General features: G+C 41.2%; 1 protein-coding gene across 1 annotated transcript in view; it reads right to left on the reverse strand.

The window, feature by feature from the left end:
* magi2a (membrane associated guanylate kinase, WW and PDZ domain containing 2a) overlaps window positions 1–16,746 on the reverse strand; it is a 212,417-nt gene extending 195,671 nt beyond the window's left edge. Inside the window, exons 1-2 of the mRNA XM_070853563.1 lie at window positions 16,719–16,746; window positions 12,594–12,896 (exon numbers count right to left, since the gene is read on the reverse strand). Coding sequence (XP_070709664.1) covers window positions 12,594–12,896; window positions 16,719–16,746 — 331 coding nt within the window. The remainder of the gene's footprint in view (window positions 1–12,593; window positions 12,897–16,718) is intronic.
* Window positions 16,747–20,466: the final 3,720 nt, after the last annotated feature.

Raw genomic sequence — 20,466 nt, forward strand, 5'->3', positions numbered from 1 at the left:
AGCAGTCTGAGCAGAGACTCTCCGCTAACACGCTGCGCTGAGGTGTTGGACATATAAACAAACTGCTATTCCTAAAGAAATCAAATTGGACAGTATCAGCATGATATCATGTGTGTATTGTTTCCACACAGATAATGAAGTCTGCCAGCAACAGTCTTCATTTCAGCCATCCAGTTAGACAGTTGCCAACTTAAAATGAGAAGCCTGTTCGGGGATCCTCCCATCAGTCGGCCACCAATCATTATCGACCAATATTTGTTCTAAGTCAGTGGCTGAATGATCATTACATATACAATTACTATTTCAATTTTAAAATCATTCATCTTGATGTTAAACTTTAGATGGAACAAAGGGGAGTTGAATAATTGTTGTGAGAAATGAAAACACAATGTGTTGAGCGCTGATGATTTAGTTGTTGCAGGTCTCCTAAGTTGGTGTAAATTGATGAAGTGTCTGTGTTTATTCCATCTATGTATGTAAATTAATTTGTCACAATTATCACTGTTGACGATATATACGGCCAGGGTCACTTGCCAATGCCCTCGTTATTGTCTATTGTAAAAAAAAGACATTTTTTGTTTCCAACCAGGTGCAACAAGTTGCTTAACACATTGTTCCTCCAACACGGGGAAGCAGAATGTTTGGTCAGTGTGTTGTTCATTATCCACCATTTGCTTAACCGATTAGCCTTAAAACAAATCCATCTTGGTCCAACCATAATCCACTCTCTGGCACACACACTGAGATGGACACAAATGCAAATACTTTCTCTAACATGCACATTCATCCATGTGGAATAAAAAGACAAGACTGTTTGATCCTTGCCAAGAGTCAGACATCGAAAGACGGACCAACCACTGCGGCTCTCAGAGAGGCTTTAATCGCTCTGTATTGATTGTTCCTCTTTTTTGGCGAATCAGCAACAACTAGTGTGGGCTGAGGAGTTTGCTTAATATTCCCTTCTCTCCGCGAGCAGGTCAGCCAATGTCGCCCTCCCCAATGTCTTCACTCCAAAATATCCCATTTAGATCTCATTTAAATTCATACTGCTGGCAGTTTGAGGGTGTAGGAATATTAACTGTTCCCAACATTAAATATGGAATCTTACAATATCTTCTACTACAAAGTCTTATGGTATCCACGGGGGTGCACCTATCAAATTTTGCTGGTTGCACAACAGCAATCCATAGCCACTTTGTGATTCATCACAGCTTCACAACCCTGATGTTTACTCTGGCTTCATCACCTGCCTACAGGGCTGCTGGGTCTGCAATATTCCTCTTTGTGGCTGTGATTGGCTTTTGATAAAGAAGAGGCCCGAAGGAGGCTGGAAACAAGACTGCTCGACATGCAAGAAAAAAAAAAAAACTCTTGACTAAAGATGACAACATTGATTTGCAACAAAGATGAGAAGAATCACCTTATCTTTGGGACAAAAGAGGTGTCATTGAGACTTGACAAAAAAAATAAAAAATCGCTGGTGTCACTCAACTGCGTACATACACAGTGCACTTAAAATAAATCATTCTCTAGCTAGTGCTCACAATACAGTACAATATATACACACTGACAGCATAAGTGTCCGTGCCAGTGACAAAAAAACAAGCTCTCCAGTAAACAGAGGAGTCTTGCATTGGCTTTATTATTCATTCATTAAAATGCGCAGCCTCACACCTCGAAAGCAGATTTAATCGTTGGATTGTCAAAACTATCCAACAATCAACAAGCTACACAAGCTCTCCCTCCCATCACGTCTGCACAGGTAGACACTTCACTGACAGACAGACAGACAGACCGACAGACCACTCGTTCTTCAACTGTGGCCGACACGCAAATATTAGTGCTGTTCAGACAGAGAGTAGGTGTCTTTTATGTAAGCTCATTCATTCAACATCCTTGTAAATATAAATGCAAAGTTCAATCCTTCTTCATTTAGCGCACCATGAATGCCAGTTCAAAGTGATTCGAAATATGTCGGGCCATCTAGAGAGATATTCACAAAACAGAATGTTATGTACATAATCACAATGTTAATGAACTAATCTGTTGAACGACAGAAAATAGAAACTACTTTGATGACTGATTCTGACCATTCTAAAGCCTTGGCTCTAGGGATGGCATAGCTGGCCCGTCCACACTGAAATGTCTAAAAAGCCGTTGGAAGGATTGCCATTAATTTAGATACAGACAGTCATTGTCCCAGAGGATGAACCCTAATCATTTTCTAATCCTCTGACTTTTCATCTAGCGCTGTCATCGCATCAATCCAATCAGCCTCAGCAGCACTTAGTGTTTACAATGACAAACACCAGCTAAACATCAGCATGTCAGTCTATTGGAGCAATTAGCTCAAAGCACAATTGTGCCTTAGCACAGCCTCACTGGGCCGCTAGCATGGCTGTAGACTATGGCAAACAATACAATTGATAAATCAATTGTGAAAATTGTTAACATTTCTGTGGATCGGCTTTCGTCTCAGCTTCAGACATTTTCTGGTTACAGTTTTTCAAATGTGAGGATTAGCTGGCTTCTCTGTTTTGTATCTTACTAAATGGATTTTTCACTGCTGATCAGAATGAATAAACATGTTTCTTTTAGACAAAATTATTATTTAATTGATTAAAATATATATATATATCAACTGATCATGAAAATAATTGCTAATTAAAGCCCTAAATACTGCACTAAGTGCCTTAAAATTTTAAAAGCAATTCTTATAATAAAACACATCAAAGTGCTTTTAAATGATGCGCTGTCTTAGGTCCATTCGGAAAAGCTGGAAAAGCAACTGACACCTTTATACTTTAGAGCAGCAACCTGAATGACATACTGCACATTCACTTAGACAAACCTGAGCAGACGCACAAAGGACATGGGCACAGGGGAGGATGAGAATTAGCTGCTTTGTGGGGCAGGCAGCAACAGAAACAGACTCCAGAACAGATACCGTATGTACACACTGTCTCTCATTCATCTATAATTCATTATAGTGAAAAGGTAAAGGGCTCCCTTCTATTCTCAGTTTCTCTGTGCTCCAGACACCATTCATTTATAGAACTTAGATAATGGAAAAGGTCATAAAGATTTTCTTCCACCCTCTTTCATCGTTTGAAGAGAAAACCAGCTCTTTACTCTCAATAAAGAGACGTCTCCATTGATTCCCTGATACATTCTGTTAATTCAATGCCACAGAAGGCAGACAAACACCAGTGTAGCCTGACATCCATGTGTTCAGATGTGCACACCCAAAAGTTTGCAGCCTTGTTATTTCAGTCCTTTCGAATACTTCAACTTGCCACAACAGATGGCTGAGGTTGACAAGAAGGGAAAAGTGTGTGTGAGTGGGCTTGTGTGTGTGTGTGTGTGTCTTATCATTACCTGTCCCCAGAGGTGAGCCTGGCAGTCAGACAGTGTAACAGAGGCAACGACAACAGGATCTCTCCACCAAACCTCTGTCAGGCATGATTGGACAGCATGTGGTAAGTGGTGCTAAGGCCTCGGGGACTCACTGATACAAACACAAACACACACACACACACACACACTGAAGGATAGCAGCTCTTTAAGTGCGCATGAGTCCGTATGTGTATCACACTTTCTGTGACGCACTTGCTGGTGCAACTTAACACTCTCAATGGGACCCTGACAAGAAGACAGATGGGTCCGACTGTACGGAGAATCATTACCGCACTCCCACGCAACAGTGTGTGTATCTGACTCAACACAACTTCTCAGGGATTGCCCCGTCCCATCCTTCAAACCTGCGACAGACCAGTGACCGGTCCAAACTCATCATCGCTCACATCAGTCATTCCATTACTTGGGAACGCACCATTGACTTGATGGCGTCATAACATACTGGTCGTCCCTCGAGCTGGGCAGTAGTAGCTCCGCTCTATGAATTGTTTCATCTTCACAGAGTTTTTTATGTTGAAGATTCCTGTCTGCAAAACAATTTAATCTGTGGGCTCGATAAGGCTGACCTTAACCTTCTTTCTTTCGGTTTCAGCTGACTCCAGCTGATGTTGTAGTAATGTCTTTAACCTAAACATCTGCTCTAAAACACAGCTTGCAGCCATACAGCATGCAGTTCACAAGAAAGGGACTCAACTGTTACACGAGCTGTATTAGTAGAGGATGTTCGAAGTAGACATGAGAAATCATTATGCAAGGGCTGTGGTCATGAACAGCATTCCTGGTTCCAGCTGCAAGTAGAGACTTCTGAATAAGACAGCGAAAGATAACCACGAGGAAGTGTAATGTCAAGATTTTTATAGAAATCTGTCTTTTAATAAAAAAAAACAGAGCTACAACAAAGTATGCAATCTCCTTTAATAAACATTTTATGTGTTCGTGTTATTTTCCAAAATTAAATTATTGTGTTGGTACGGTGACTGCACAGAAACCTTATCGAAATGGCAGGGGTGACAGGTGCTAGATTCAAAGATCAGAGTGCTGTGAGCGAAACAGAAAGGTGGATTCACAGCTCCTTTATTAGATTTAAATATAGATTTAGGCTTCTGTTGAAATGTCAACAATAAAGCTTGTCTAAAACTTACAGGACAGCTCAGAATCCAGTCTGCAGGAACCTCTCTATTTTCTTTGCCAGAGGCTCAGCAAAACTTGACCACAAAAAGTTTTTGTGAGACTATTTTGTCAAAGATGTTTTCAAGTCAAGAATGAACTGCGAACCTCGACCTTTAATCCAACATGAGAAGTCCTCATCATGCTCAGTATGAAAAATAAATCCGTCTGTTGAACGATATCTGTGATATGACTGAAAGCTCCACAACAGCCACGAGATAGATTCAAACACTGGACCATTTTGAACGCTCAGGGACTAATTGTGTTCTGTTTCTCACTTTGAATAGAGGAAAATATTTCATCCTGTTTTACTTTATTTCTGTCCAGTGTCAAAAGAGAAAAATAAACTGTGCTGCTGGACTCCTACACAACTAATACACAACAAGACTGTATATACACAACTATAACAATTCAAGGGCAACACATTGTCTTGTATGGATTTGACAGATACCGTGGTGTGAAAAAGTATTTGCCCCCTTACAGATTTCTTCTGCTTTTGCTTTTTTGTCACACTTATATGTTTCAGATCATCAAACCAATTTTAATATCAGACAAAGATGACCTGAGTAAACACAAAAAGCAGTTTTTAAATGATGATTTTATTTATTAAGGGACAAAACCTATCCAAACCAACCTGGCCCTATGTGAAAAAGTAATTGCCCCCTAAACCTAATAACTGGTTGTGCCACCCTTGGCGGCAACAACTGCAACCAAACGTTTGCAATAACTGGCGATGAGTCTTTCACATCGCTGTGGGGGAATTTTGGCCCACTCTTCTTTGCAGAATTGTCTTAATTCAGCCACATTGGAGGGTTTTCGAGCATGAATGGCCTGTTTAAGGTCATGCCACAGCATCTCCATCGGATTTAAGTCCAGACTTTGACTAGGTCACTCCAAAACCTTCACTTTGTTTTTTTTGAGCTATTCAGAGGTGGACTTGCTGGTGTGCTGCGGATCATTGTCCTGCTGCATAGCCCAAGTGCGCTTGAGCTTAAGGTCACGAACTGATGGCCGGACATTCTCCTTCAGGATTTTCTGGTAGAGAGCAGAATTCATGGTTCTATCAATTACGGCAAGTTGTCCAGGTCCTGAAGCAGCAAAGCAGCCCCAGACCATCACACTACCACCACCATGTTTGACTGTCGGTATGATGTTCTTTCTCCAAAATGCTGTGTTAGTTTTACGCCAGATGTAACGGGATGCACACCTTCCAAAAAGTTCCACTTTTGTCCCGTCAGTCCACAGAATATTTTCCGTAAAGTGTGGGGGATCATCGAGATGTTTTTTAGCAAGTGTGAGATGTGCCTTTGTGTTCTTTTTGGTCAGCAGTGGTTTTCACCTTGGAGCTCTCCCATGGAGGCCATTTTTGCCCAGTGCCTTTCTTATTGTTGAATCATGAACACTGACCATAACTGAGGCAAGTGAGGCCTGCAGTGCTTTAAATGTTGTTTGGGGTTCTTTTGTGACCTCCTGGATGATACGTTGATGCACTCTTAGAGTAATTTTGGTAGGCCGGTAGTCCTGGGAAGGTTCACCACTGCTCCATGTTTTCTCCATTCGTGGATAATGGCTCTCACTGTTGTTCGCTGGAGTCCCAAAGCCTTAGAAATGGCTTTGTGACCCTTTCCAGACTGATAGATGTCAATAACTTTGTTTCTTGTCTGTTCTTGAATTGCTTTAGATCGGGGCATGATGTGTTGCATTTTGAGATCTTTCAGCCTACTTCATGATGTCTATTTAAGTGATTTCTTGATTCTACAGCTCTGGCAGTAGTCAGGCCTGGGTGTGGCAAGTGAAATTGAACTCCGCTTTCAAACATGTGGTTAATCACAGTTAATTCATGATTTAACAAGGAGGGGGCAATTACTTTTTCACATAGGGCCAGGTTGGTTTGGATAGCTTTTTTCCCTTAATAAATGAAATCATTATTTAAAAACTACTTTTTGTGTTTACTCAGTTCATCTTTGTCTGATATTAAAATTGGTTTGATGATCTGAAACATGCAAGTGTGACAATTAAGAAAAAACAGAAGAAATCTGTAAGGGGTCAAATACTTTTTCACAGCACTGTAGTTCTGAAAGGTTAACTGGTGAAATGCCTTTGTAGTATCACCTAGAATAGACTTCACAGATACCAAGTCTCACTCCAAACAGATCTTGAAGCATTTTATTTCAAGTGATTCGGCATCTTGTGTCAGCGGGCACATTAAATATCTTCTGGTGGTGCAAAATAAAAGTCACGCGCTTCAGCACGACTAGGGGAAACACTGATATTTGAAAACAGTTACTGGATGTATTTTGGGGCGTAACATTTAAAATGTCTGCAATGTTAACATGCAATCTGTCCAATATTTGTGAAGATATTCTATCGGTGGACCAGCAGTCCTGCCATCCCTAGAGCCACTCTGTTAGCTATAAACAACCTTTTCAACCTAGAAAGGTGCTGCCATTTCTACCTTGCTAAAGCTCCCCGTGTTCAGTCTGCTGTAATGACTTTCCCCAACAGCAGCACCAACACTAAGTGGGCACCCGGCGAGCACACTGATTGCCTTCGGCTGACCTGGAAATGTCTGCTCTTACCTGCGCCCAACACCACTCAGCGAGGCTCAATCAGCATACAGTTCCCAGCCACGCTGAGGTACAGCTAGGGTGAGAGCTTCTCACTGTAGTGGCAGTGAAAGATGCAGTGACAGGCTCCATAGCTGGCTGCATTAATCCTTCACTGAAGCTGAAATAGGAAGCTGAACTGGGGCAATTCAGCACATGTGTGTGTGTGTGTGAGAGAGAGAAAGGAGCAGGGAATATGATGTTAAGGTAATTTATCTTGATGCTTCATACTCATGAATTACAGAGAGAGCGACAGTTTGAATTTCTACTCTTCATGCAGATTATTCAAGGTAAGACTGAGTGAAGAGAGAATGGATTCGTAACACTGCTGCCTGCTTTGTGTGTACCTGGAGGATTAAAAGAAATATCCACTAAGCAGCAGAAGAAGAGTTGAATCATCCCTGGCTGCCACTAAAATATTGTTCTGGAGCTTCAGTTTTGTCCATTGGACACATAATGGCAGCACTCAGCAGGGTTACTGTCGAGCTGGGGTGCCCGACCCCTTATTGCACTCGACCTGGAGGTTTTCATGAAGCACCAAAACCAGGATGTTCTTCTAGAAACATATCGGGAGTCCATCTGCTGTGTGAAGTTACAGTTAATTTCACTTCCTGCTGTAATTGTTTCACATTAAAAGCTTTGCAAAGGTTTACAACACAAAGACTTAAGAACGGCTACAGAAAATACAATGTATTTGTCACTTGCAGTCATGCAAACAAGCATCACTGCTATTGCACAAATCTGACTCCAGTGTCCCATCCATAGACCTCAGTTACCTCAGTAAACACGTCTCAGTCACTAGTTTCATTCATTTCTGAGTAGGTGCACAAGACTACTGTAGATTCCTAGAATCCATTGACCTGACTTATTCTCACCTGACGCGGATACATCAGCGCATCTGCAAATACCAAATACCCATCTGATGCCGAGTTCTCTTTATCCCACATAACCTGTTACCTTACCTTGTGTGGAACTCAACCTGATTATCTCAGTTTTTAGCACTACATCTCACATAAAAATAGTGGCCACCCATAACATAATGTTACCATTAGTCAAAACACTGAATGACTCTGAATTTAATGTGGATATGTTCCATCTGGCTGATACCCGAGTAATAATAATGTTAATTTGAAGCTTAAAACAAGATATATCGGTGCTCTAGGAGGGTTACAAATTGTAACTTTGACCTTTACTGCCATCAAATCTCCAGGACCACATGAAGTAGTCTCCTTCCCATCCTTACATTATCCATAATGCCTTGCTCCAATGAGAATTCAATGTGTGTCTGGGAATGTGCCCTGTACTCTCTTATATACCCATCAGTGCTCTGTGGGGATCCAAATTGCGCACTACAGGACAGGCCTGATTGCTGGTGGCAATCTAATCTAATCCTCACCTCACAGACTAATAAAAGACTTTATATGGTTTGTGTTCTTCCCTGTGAGTGTAAACTGGGATTTCAGACGTTACTAGAGCACATAAGATATTAAGTGCTTAAATGCATAACAATCACGGTTCATGATCACTGTAACAGAAAAAAAGTGTGCTTCATGATTCGGCTTTTTTTTAATTGCAGGGACGACTGTAATGAAAGCTGGCAATTCAGACCAGATCTCCCAAGAGAGAGGGACAGCACTTTGTACAGTTGTGACATTAGTGAAGCAGCGGACCACTGCAAAAGAGAACTTGATGTATTATTCAAAAAGGCCGTGAACAACCTTTGGAGATCGATCATGCATGTAAACTGGCCGGTGACCCGGTTCCCTAGCTGGGGCCTGAAGGAGAAAAAACAAAGCACAATTTACGGCTGTTTTAAAAGGTCCCATAATGTGCAAAATGCCCTTTTATATGCCTTTTCAACATACACATGCATCCCCGGTGTGCCGAGGGACTCTCAAACTATGAGAAAAGACCATTCTTCCTCTTTATCTCCAGCTTCATCTTTCCTGTAAATGTGTGAAAACTCACGATTTAGATTTGGCTCCCTTTTATGATGTCATGAGGCGATCTAATCTGATCATATGACTTCCTCCAACCCTTCAGCAGGCTGACTGACCTTGCCCGCTGAAACCCTCCTGAATCCACCTCGCTGTCTGCCATTCCGTGAAGACGAAGAAGGCGAAGAGCAGAGCACGCAGATTGTTCTGTTCTTCTAAAACGGAACGTGAAGAAAGACACTTGAAAACAGCTGCAGAGGCCATGTCTGCTTCGAGAAAAAGAATGTGTTTTTTGAACATCTAACCATGTAAATCGATTCTGGCACGGCTCCTAAATACAAGTATGAAATTGAAAGTGAGCAGAATATGGGACCTTGACTAGCCGGTCATAGCTGGCTGCAGTGTAAGCCAATATTGGAGAAGTTTTTAAAGTTTAATTGCTGGCAGTCTGTCTATTTGAATAGGACTCTGTTAATAAAGTCATGTCAAATTAAATGTCTTTAAATGAGCCTCAAATGAAAACATACTTGTTGCCCTGGTTTAACACATTTTTCACCAAGTAACGCTGGATCAATTCATACCAAGCAGCTGTTCACTCTGAGCGAAGGTTTTTTCATTAGGAGCAAAACCTTAATCTTTACTGAAGAACACGTTCACAGTTGATGGAGAAAAATAGTGCTCCAAATTTAAAAGCGTCCTACCCTATCATTATTGCTGAAAGCTGTTTTATCCTTTAATCATATTTTTGCTTATAAATGCAACAATTTTTTTTCCAAGTACGCCCAACACTGAATGAGGATATTAAATTTTTCTGCTTGCAGTCATAAGCTCCAGCAGTTCGAACAATGAGCGGTATTTGTCTTAATCTAAGGACCCCTGCCTGAGTCATGTGTTGGCCATCTAAAAAGCAGAGTGGGAAAACAACATAAGGCACGACAGAGGAAAAAGTTATGTTAGCATGCTAAACCACACACGCTCTGTGGCTCCTAACTTTCCAATGTAAAGCATCACAGTGTTGAGTAACACTCACTCATATTGAACTATGCAGAAGACGTTACACCTGTTTGTGTGTGCTGTGTGTGTGTGTGTGTGTGCACAGAAGGATCGGTCAGTGTCATCATGCAAATGTGAAAGCAGCTAACACTGGAAGCCCCAGTGTAGCTGAAATTTATTTTCATTATTGACTAATTTGTCTTTATTAAACAATCAATTATCATAAAATGGGTAAATACAAAAAAATGCACAGTATAATTCATTAATTCCAGGTTCTATCTGGCAAATCCTCTCATGTGTGCGCTTTTTGCCCGCAGAATGACGAATAACTGATTACCAAAACAGTTGCTGTGCAATAATACTGTTCTGACTCTCTCCTTCAATAAGGAATCTATTGATACAGATTGGAATTAATCAACGCGCCTCTGCTGAGAACGTTACTGAACATGCCGCTCTAAGGACACTGCAAAGTGTTTTTCCTCCATAATATTTACTTAATGTACACATCAACCATTTTGAAAAACAACTTGACACCGTAAACAACTGATGGAGCAAACATGAGCAGAGCAACGGGAGAATATCAATCACTTCAGCAATCACTGGGGGATATAAATATTTCATGGGAAAAAGTAACACATTAGTTTGATATAGGCTTGGCTGCTTTTTGAATAAATTCCTGGTGTGATGCTAAAAACACACACACACACACACACACACACAGTCTCACACATACAAACACACAGGCTAAGACTTTGATCCAAAGCCTCTTACAGGGTTTTGCTGATTTTTCACTCTAAAATGAGAGCCCACAGATCCTCCTCTCAGCTCACAATGCAAGACACCCAGTGTCATTAGCTGCAAAGATCAAAGACACAGACGGCCAGAGGAGTGTGTCCGTCACATTAGAGCTTCACAAGCCAGCGGTCAAAGTTGACAAGCGTTAGATGGAGTTTGTGCGAGTTGGGCAAATTTACACACCTCGTGTTCTTTTTTTAAACGTGACAGTCAACATGGCTGCACGAGTTGCAAATCAAAAATGTCTCAAACAACTATGGAGTCTCTGGACGACACAATCTTGGCTTCATGCGCCTCAAGTGAAACAACACTCGCTTAAGCAATCCACTGAACTTCCCACTCAAAAAAAAAAAAAAGCAAATAAAATCCCCTAATATTCCTGACGGGACTTCTGCCGAGTCTGTGGCATTCAGTAACTGTGACCTTATCGTACTTTATGGTACTTTTCATTCCTCATGACACCACTGTAATGTTGAAAGAGGAACTCGGGGATTTGCTCTAATATTTATACAATATCCTTTCCAAATCCTATTTAGTCTACTCACTGTAGCACAAATTGGATAATAAATGTTTAAATGTCTGCTTTACAAACTAAAACTATATATGTGATTCAAAGGTTAAACTGCACATTTTCGTGCAATTTTCTCTCCTTCAAGACAGAGAGCCGACTGCAAGCACCCTACAGATTACACTTCCCCATGGGCTACAACAGCATGTATCCATCTGAGACTGCAACTATTTCTACTACTATTATCATCGTTGTCAGTTATTTTCTAGATGATTGGAAATGACAAAAAAATAGTACCAAAAAAAAGTCCAAGTTGATGCATCTAAACTTTTTGTTTTGGCTGACCGGCAGCTCAAAACCCCCAAAAATATCCACAGAGGGCGGATTCTCACATTAGAGGAGCTAAAACATGAGATTGTAGCCTCAAAAATGACAGAATAAGTGATCAATAAACAAAACGATTACAGATTAAATTGCTGTCGATGGACTAATGAATGGATGGACTTACTGTTTCACCTCTGTACACATGAATTTATACAAAATGTGATACTTCATATTGATCATTAAGATCATACTTAATGCACTTATTCTTTTTTGGTGTGTTTGTGAAAACAGACTTGGTTTGGGAGTTGGGGAAAAAAAGTACAATTTAGTAAAATCTTACCCAATATCTGATCTGACACAATGTTTATCGAGATTGTATTATTCTTAAGTCATTAGATGTTCTGTAACCTTGGCCTATGATGGCTGTGTGACATGTTGTAAATGTACCTGGATCATGTGTAGCTGTGGAGTGTGTATTTTCTGACTGCCCCAAATGTAACACACCCCCTTAAAAGCAACACATAGCAACAGGACCCCACCAGCACAACCAAAACACGTCCAAAAACACATCTGTACGCCTGTCCAAAAAAATATTAATCCTGTCGTTCATAACACTTGTACCGACAAACAAACACCACCAAAAGTTCATTTTCTTCTCATGGTTTGTCTGAAGCACCGAGCACAGGGCACAGTGTGTGTTTTAGCAGACAATAGCACTGCTGTCAAAACACAAAAGCGTGCAAAGAAGGAAAAAAAAAAAGAAAAGCTAACGTTTTCAAAAATGTCCGAAAAAGAACAGAACAGAGAAATGCGGGAAAGTTGGTGTGAAAGCTGGAGAAGCCTCACCTTGTTTGACACACTTGAGTCGGACGGGGTCTTTGCTGTGTTTGACCACAGCATGGACGTCCCTGGTGGTGAGTCCGGCCACCGGGGTGTCGTTGACTTCCAGGAGGAGTTCATCCTGGAGGAGTTTGCCGCTGTGGCAGACCGCCCTGCCCGGGAGAAGCTCGCCGATCACCGGGAACTGTCCATTCTCTGCGCCGCCCTTCAGCTCCAGCCCAAGCTCCCCCTCTTCATTCCTGCAAAGGACACTCTCATGGACTTTGTTGGTCCAGTGGTTCTTCCTCTTCTTCAGGCTCTTGGACATGGCTCAAACTAAGGGGGGGAAAAATCACATGAGTGCGGCCGTGGAAGAAGTTTAACAGCTCTTTGAAGTCCGCCGGTGTCGCCGTAACACTGTGAGGAGTCCAGTTTCAACAGCAGACGCCAGTAGTATCCATGTCAGCTCTCACACACACTCTCTCTCTCTCACACACACACACACTCACTCACTCTCACGCACAGCAGCTGGATCATCAGTCCGTCTTTACGTTTACTGAGAGCTGCACTACTTGTGACGCCTTCACGTGCTGCCTCCGAGATCGGAATTGACAGTTTTCAAGTACGACAATCACGAGGAAGCAAAACAAAGTGTAGGAGAGTTTGTGTGACAGCTTGAGACTGACTGAGGCATGGAAGCCATTCAGTGATGAACTATCATTATGATTTAAATTATTATTTGTAAAAAAAACTAAAGAAAAGTAGACTATTTTCTGGTCTTGTCATTATTATATCAAATTAATTAGTAACTGACTTTGCATGACTATCTATCCATACAATGTTAAAATGAGACGTCCAATTAATTACAGACATGAAATCACATTAAAAAAATTATTTTTCTAAGTTTGTTTTTGCGGTTCTACCACTTTACAGTGTCTTTTTGTCCTCTGCTGTGGGCTATAAATGTGTCATTTAATCAATACAATTTTTAACAGATGGTTTTATAGCTTCTTCTCCAACAAACATTCTTCTGTGCTCGTTCACTCTCAAATAAAACTGAAAGACTATCTTGAGTACCAAATTGATTTAAACGCATCAAGATCTATTTACAAGTTCCAAACTTCAAATTTACACATTTTACGAGGGGCTCATGAAGGCAGCATCCAGCTCCAACCAACCCAAGTGACCCGGATGTGAAGGCTGGAGGAGGAGGAGAGAGGCAAGGCTTCTCCCAAATCCAGCTTTCCATGGAAAAAAAAAAAAAGAAAAGAGAGGAGAGAGGCAGATCAGCGGTGTTTCCACTGGCATGGCAGCAGAGCAGCAATAATAAGTTTTTTTTTTTCATGCCACAAATATGTCTCTTCTTTTTGATATTTGCTTCCAGAGACTTGAAATGCTACAGTTTTTTTAAAAGGCGAGAGAACAATCAGCCACTCAGAATGAATTGGAAAATAACACCCAGTCTAACTTGTATTATTTGTGCTTAAGCTTCTCAAAGTTAGATCAACTGGCTCAACTTAAATAGCCTTTTTTCCAGCCACACTGTCATTCCTCTCCCCTTGAAAATGGGACTACATCAATTACAGTCTATTTCTGGTTGGACAAGGATCCACAGAGGTCATCTGATTCAATACTTTGTAGCTAGAGAGGTCCTTAAAACATATTTTCTTTTCTTTTTTTTAAACTTTCATCCTCAGGTGAGCTTGACAGCAAAATATCTGATTCCCTAGAACATCCCTCAGGGTCTTTGGTGAATGAAGCATTTGTATCTTACGAAGCACCGACAAGGGCAGCAGTTATTTCTCCGCTCAGCATTTCTTCTCATTAATGATATTCTGATTTCAGAGGCATTTTTTGTTTCCTCCAACAGCAGTTGTGATACGCGCACACTGTCAGTTTGCCGTAATAGTTTTGTCATTCGCCTGGAGGAGTGACTCTAAAAGGAAAACCCCCACTTGTGTTTATCTCAAACTAGAGGAAAGGGACAAAAAGCTAACTGACGGAGTATAATCCATCTTCAAACAAATGTGTGTTGTGGGTATTTTCCTTCGCAGGCTTGACATCTTTAAAACTTCCAATCTGCTTTGTGGAGCCTCCTCTTGCACCTCTTCCTCCTCAGTTACTGAGCTCACTTTCAGTAATGATAGTTTGCTGCCTTACTGCCACTATTGTATAGATATACAATGATAATAGCTGTGCTACATTGCGGAGTTGTCTGCTGTAGCAAGTTAATCCTTTCTGAGCTGTAAAATTGTGTTTTTCCTCATAACAAATAAAAAAAAATTCCGGCAGTGAGTTGAGATAAGTGCACTTGTTTCCCACACTAAGAGGCTTCTACGTGTGCCATTTATTCTGCCTTGTTCAAACATGTTTCTAGAAAAATTCCCAAAGCAGGATTTTAGAACACCACCACCAAATTGTAAGGATTTTTGTCATAAATTAAAGGTTCAAATTCTGTTTCAACCATAGAGCAGAGGATCCCAGTGCAGAGTCTCGACCATCCAGGGGGTCCCAACATGAGAATTAATCCCAAGGTTCCTTCTTGACTTTGGAACAGTAGGTCGACACAGTAGTCTCAGCTCGAGGTCAATTTACCAGCTTTTCTGGTGCTATCATCCACATCTCATCTCATCTCATCGTCATCAGCTAAAGGGTTTAAAAAGGTTAAAAATCTTCAAAGGGAACAATCTGAATCCAGTGATGAGGGGCCACGAGAAGAAATGACCTCATTTCCAGAGGCCACAAAGGTTTCCACTGGAAAAGAGTAAAACTGCCTCTCACTGAAAACTGATATTGAATGCTTCATCAGATTCTCAGGCTTGTTTACTTTAAACAGAACAGCTAAATGTAACTTCATATTTCACAAAGAAAAACTAATATCTTATGGTATTTATGGTATCCTATGATATGTTACAGCAGTCTATGCTACAATATGGTAATCTATGTAATCTGTGGTATTCTATGGTAATCAGTGGTATTGTATGGTATGCTGTGTTGGTATGGTACTTATGGTAATCTGTGGTAAATGTTGTAATCAGTACAGTACCACAGTAACATGGTAATGTACGGAAATGTACGCAAACGTATAGTAATGTTCAGTAATGTATGGTGATGTACAGTCTAGTATGGTAATGTTTGGTAACATATGGTGATGTACGGTAACGTATGGTAATGCATGTAACATATGTACGATAATACATGGTAATGTACAGTAATGGTTATTGTTGAACACTCCGTATTGTAGGAAATGGCATTTTCAGGTGTTAATTAAATGAAAATTTCCCTACTTAACCCCGTCTTGCCCATCACTAATCATACACCCCCACTTTTACCTATAACCAGGCACTCATGGTAGCATGTAAACTCAGACAAAATAAAGAGGAGATGCCCTGCTTGTGTGCAGCTGTTTGAGTCTATTGGCAATTCTTTTGTAAACGCCTCAAAACAAAGGAAGAAAAAGCAGCCATCAAAAAGACAGGCTTGTAAAGGTGAAGATCAACTTCAGCGCCGCAATGCAATCCGTTCCTCTTCAAAACAATTTTGCTGTCCTCAGTAGTGATGACAATAAAGCGGCGTACAATGCATCGTGTTCTCCTCCCCGGGATTTGGAAAAGCGCCTCTGCATTCCAGAGGTGGGAGCGCTTGCATGGAGACATGAAGTGAAAATTAAAACGGAGACAGAAAGCGAAAGAGAAGGGGAGTATTTTAACAAGGGCAGGAACTCAGGGGGCAGTGTTTGAACAAGGAGAGGAATGCTCTGCGCGTGGCAGAATAAGTGCTGGGGAGGAGAATAGTACATCAGCACGGCAGGGAATGAAAGGACTGGAAAAACAGTGTGGGATTAAACTGTGCGAGATATGCTGGGTGGGCTCAGGCCTGGCACAATCAGCCACATAAGCGTGGGTTGATGAAAATGACTATTAAACATTATGTCTATGTTTAGAGGACAACATTTTCCCAATTCCTGCTCATATCATTTTTCTTGGAAACATGACACACAGCGCACACACACAGCGGCTTCAATTTCTTTCTGCAGATTCATATTGCAGGAAATCACTCCGTTCAGCCATCAGTCACATCTACACAACCAGATGGGAGTTCATTGGCTCAGCTAGTGATGCTGCCCCTGGGATCGCTCCGCTGCTCCGCTACATGATGTAATGGTTATGACAGGCCTCATTGCAGGATAATTAAAGCTGGTCAGGAATAAAGCAAAATTGCCTGATGATGGCTTCCGCTGCCAATGAAAGAGGAAGTTATTATCTACTTTGTTTGAGCGAACACTACCATTCCAGCTCCAGCCGAGTCTCGTAGGCGATTTGGCTGCTTGCTTCACAATGTCGCACTCGATACAGGGTTGAATGATTGGACAGAAGCTGCTCTTTCTGTGTGGTCAGTTTGTCTTATTCAGGCCATTCCATCGGAGGCATTTGACCTGTTTATTTTCGCTGCCATCTGCTCGACCTTGCAGCCCAGGAAAGGTCCAGTCCGTCTCTCTTTACTTTGCTTTGCCCGACCCCTGAGAATAAAGGGGTGCCAAGAGATGTGCAGCTGAACCTGGTACACCGCCAACAGCATCTCTGGCTTTGCTGGGACTGGCAGAGAAAAGGTTGGGGAAGCTGAACAATGTGAGAAAGTGTGTGAGAGTACGTGGCACAGAACCAATCTATTCATGGCCCTTTAATTCATTTGCAGGTTGCTTTTCATGGTTTGGTCTAAGCGTTTTAGCTCCAGGCCCATTAAGATATCATTTTGAGGACATTTAAAAAGGAATCTATACGCAATAAAACATAATTCTCAGTGCAATACACTCACTGGTTCTGATGCTACAGCCTCAATTGGTCTGGTATTACCAGTAGCTTATGTTGGCTAATGCTGGCTAAAGTCAGCAAACTTTGGGTAGACGTTGCTGTGTAACTTTATGACCCGTCTTTAGTTACAATACAATTCTTTAGTTAGTTATGTTGAATAGAGCCTATTCAACATCATTTTGAATAGGCTCTCTTTAAATCACACAGGCTACAAACAAGTAATCAAATCTGCCAGATCAATCAATCAAATTCATTTGTTCCCCTGTAAAATGAAGCCTTTTCAACACTTATCTGTCTCCACATTTTCTGAGACATGTTACACTGTGAAATTGTGGAGATAAACAGGCTTCTATCACCACATTATTCAAATTTTTACTTCCTTTTCCTGGAAGACAACGGTCTCCATTCACCATTTTTCATAACCCAGTGCCCACTCTGGATTATGATACAAAGGGTAGTGGCACACATATTGTATCCTGGCTAATAAGAGCACAGTGACTTGTTAATTTGTTGTAAAATGTATTTTATTGCAGCATGAAGAGCCCTGCCTGAAAATAAAGCACAAAGCCTCTGTGGAGTTACAATGAGAGCTGTGTCCTCCTGTGTAGCTCCACTGCAGGGCCCCCTGCTGTTTTCTGCCCACTGATGAATTAGTCTGTATGCACCTAATAACACAACCAGTAAATCAAAGAACCTCTGGGTGAAATTCAGGGCTTCTGTCTGGCAGGTTTGATTTGATTGCCCTCTCTGTGATTACAATGGTGTTTTAGCTTCAGCTGTGACCACTGTTATGATTGTCTCCTGTCTGCCCTTCTGCCTGATTTTTAATTTATGTCCGACTGAGTTAGGCAGGATTCTGGTGTAGTGCAGTGTACCGGCTCTCAGGAAAAAACATCACATCACCAAGTCCTGGTCTCTCCACCACCCCCCTCCTTCCCACCCTATCAGCTCAGACAGATAAGTACCTATTCCCACGCTGACGGCTTTAAACTGCCTCATAGTGTGGAAAGTGTCCCACCGCTGGCTCCTGCAAAAACTGGGCTCTACAGCCCACTCAGCGGGGGAAAGCTACATTCACACTATCACAGTCACTCATCTGTCTCTACCAGTCGGCCCTCGCAGGGTCCACCATCCATCAGGAGGGGAAAGCAATGACACTATTGCCATGCAATCAAAAGCGTGACAGCTTGATATACCCTCGCAATCCGTCTCTCATATCCCATCACAAAGCATATCTGACAAACCAGCAGAGACAGGGCTTCAAACCAGAAGATAGTAGCGTTCAGTCTGTTAGAGATTACGTGTAATATTTTCTAGCCCCTCACAAAATCCACCTTTATCTTCTCATAAAATCGGCAAATTTGTTAAATAATAGCAGATTTATTTGTCTGCGTCTTGTGTTATGGGTTGGTAGATGGATGGGAGAATAAAACAGATGGCAAGTTTGTGAGATGTTTATTGGATGTTCTTCAGAGGCTGGAGCCTGCTATATCTCAGTCTTTACTGCGCAAGGTGGGTTTTTTTTAGCGTTCAATAAAAACATACGCATACTGTCCTGCATATTTAGAAAGAGACTGTCGCTTGTCTAAGCACTCCTGTGTAATATAATGCATATATGTATTTGCTTTTTCTGTCTTTATCTTATAAGCAACTTAAATGATATCGGCGTATTAATTCATCAATCAGTGGATCAATGAAGTGCTTCATTTCAGACCACGTGTCCATTTTTAAAAGTCAGAGTGTGAAACATCAACACCACAAACTTTCATATCAGAAAATTCTCAAAAGGCAAATTTTTTTCTGCAGCAGAATCATCATATCTTTGAAGTATAACACATGCAGCTTGTGGTATTGGCATTAGTTATTCTGCTCTCTACCTTGTCCAATCTGCACATACATTTATACATAAGGTTCCTTATCGAGGCCTCGCATGTGGGCATGTTTATGCTGTTAGACATATGACTAGCATTATAATGTTCATAGCATTAACACAAGTGACTGTACGTCTCTGCGTTGCTGCTATTTATACCTGAACCTCATATATAGAGGCATTAGTGAGATCCTGCTCGGGACCGCTTTTATAGAAGTTGAGCATATGTGAAAGGGAAGCTATAATGACATGGTAGCTAAAACCTATCACTCTGCGAGCACCTCTTTTTTTAATATCTGATTCCTTCTCTGTTTTATCTAGCAGGCTAAATCCTCCCATTCTATTAACTGCTATATTTGGAATAATACCATCAAATGTTATTATATGTGACTCTCAAAGAAAAGTCGAAACATTTTTCTTATAGCTCAATGTTTGAATACTTAGGAACTGCAAGTCTGACAGAACTGCTTTCTTTGAAATGTGGACCTGGTGCCTCTCCTGCAGAAATGAAATGCACGTTGCAATCATTGGTTAAGAAATATCAGCAGCTGAAGCACATACAGTTAGTGAAATGCATTCAGGAAGCTCTGAGCTGATGTGGGTGCTGATATTTTTTGATTGATTGTCCTAGTAATGTGTTGTAAGTGCGTGGATTCGTATATGTGCGTGTTCACACGAGGCGTGTCGTATCTATATGGTGTCATGGTAGCATTTTTATATGACGATGCACAGATATGTTTGTGTAGATATAAACATGCACCCTATAACAGCACTTCACTCCATTCTGGATTCTGAGTAGATTTACTCCCGTCTCTAACGCTTATTATATGAACAACTTTTTCATGACATATTTGATGGAAAGCCTTAAAGGCATCTAGGAAGTTCTAAATGGAATAATGATAAATGGCAAAGCTTAGAGCAATAATTTATGAGTCTGTGCTTATCATTTGTGAAGATAAACAATTCCAGGCTGCCCACAATTCTCTCAGTCACCTTGGACAGGAAACAATAGATATGGCAGCTTTATGGTTATTAATTTGACCTGTTTATCTTCTATGGTAGGAGCAAACGGCGCGTTCTTTTTCACTGTCGCTCTGTAGACATATTCCTACTATTCTGAGCTAAAGAATTGAACATGTAAAAGGGATTTTTAGCATCAAAATCCATGTCTTTGGCTACAGAAAGACATGATTAATAAGCACACAGTCAAACCAACTCA

This window comes from Pempheris klunzingeri, chromosome 22 (genome assembly GCF_042242105.1).
Source record: "Pempheris klunzingeri isolate RE-2024b chromosome 22, fPemKlu1.hap1, whole genome shotgun sequence".
NCBI classification, from domain to species: Eukaryota; Metazoa; Chordata; class Actinopteri; order Acropomatiformes; family Pempheridae; genus Pempheris; species Pempheris klunzingeri.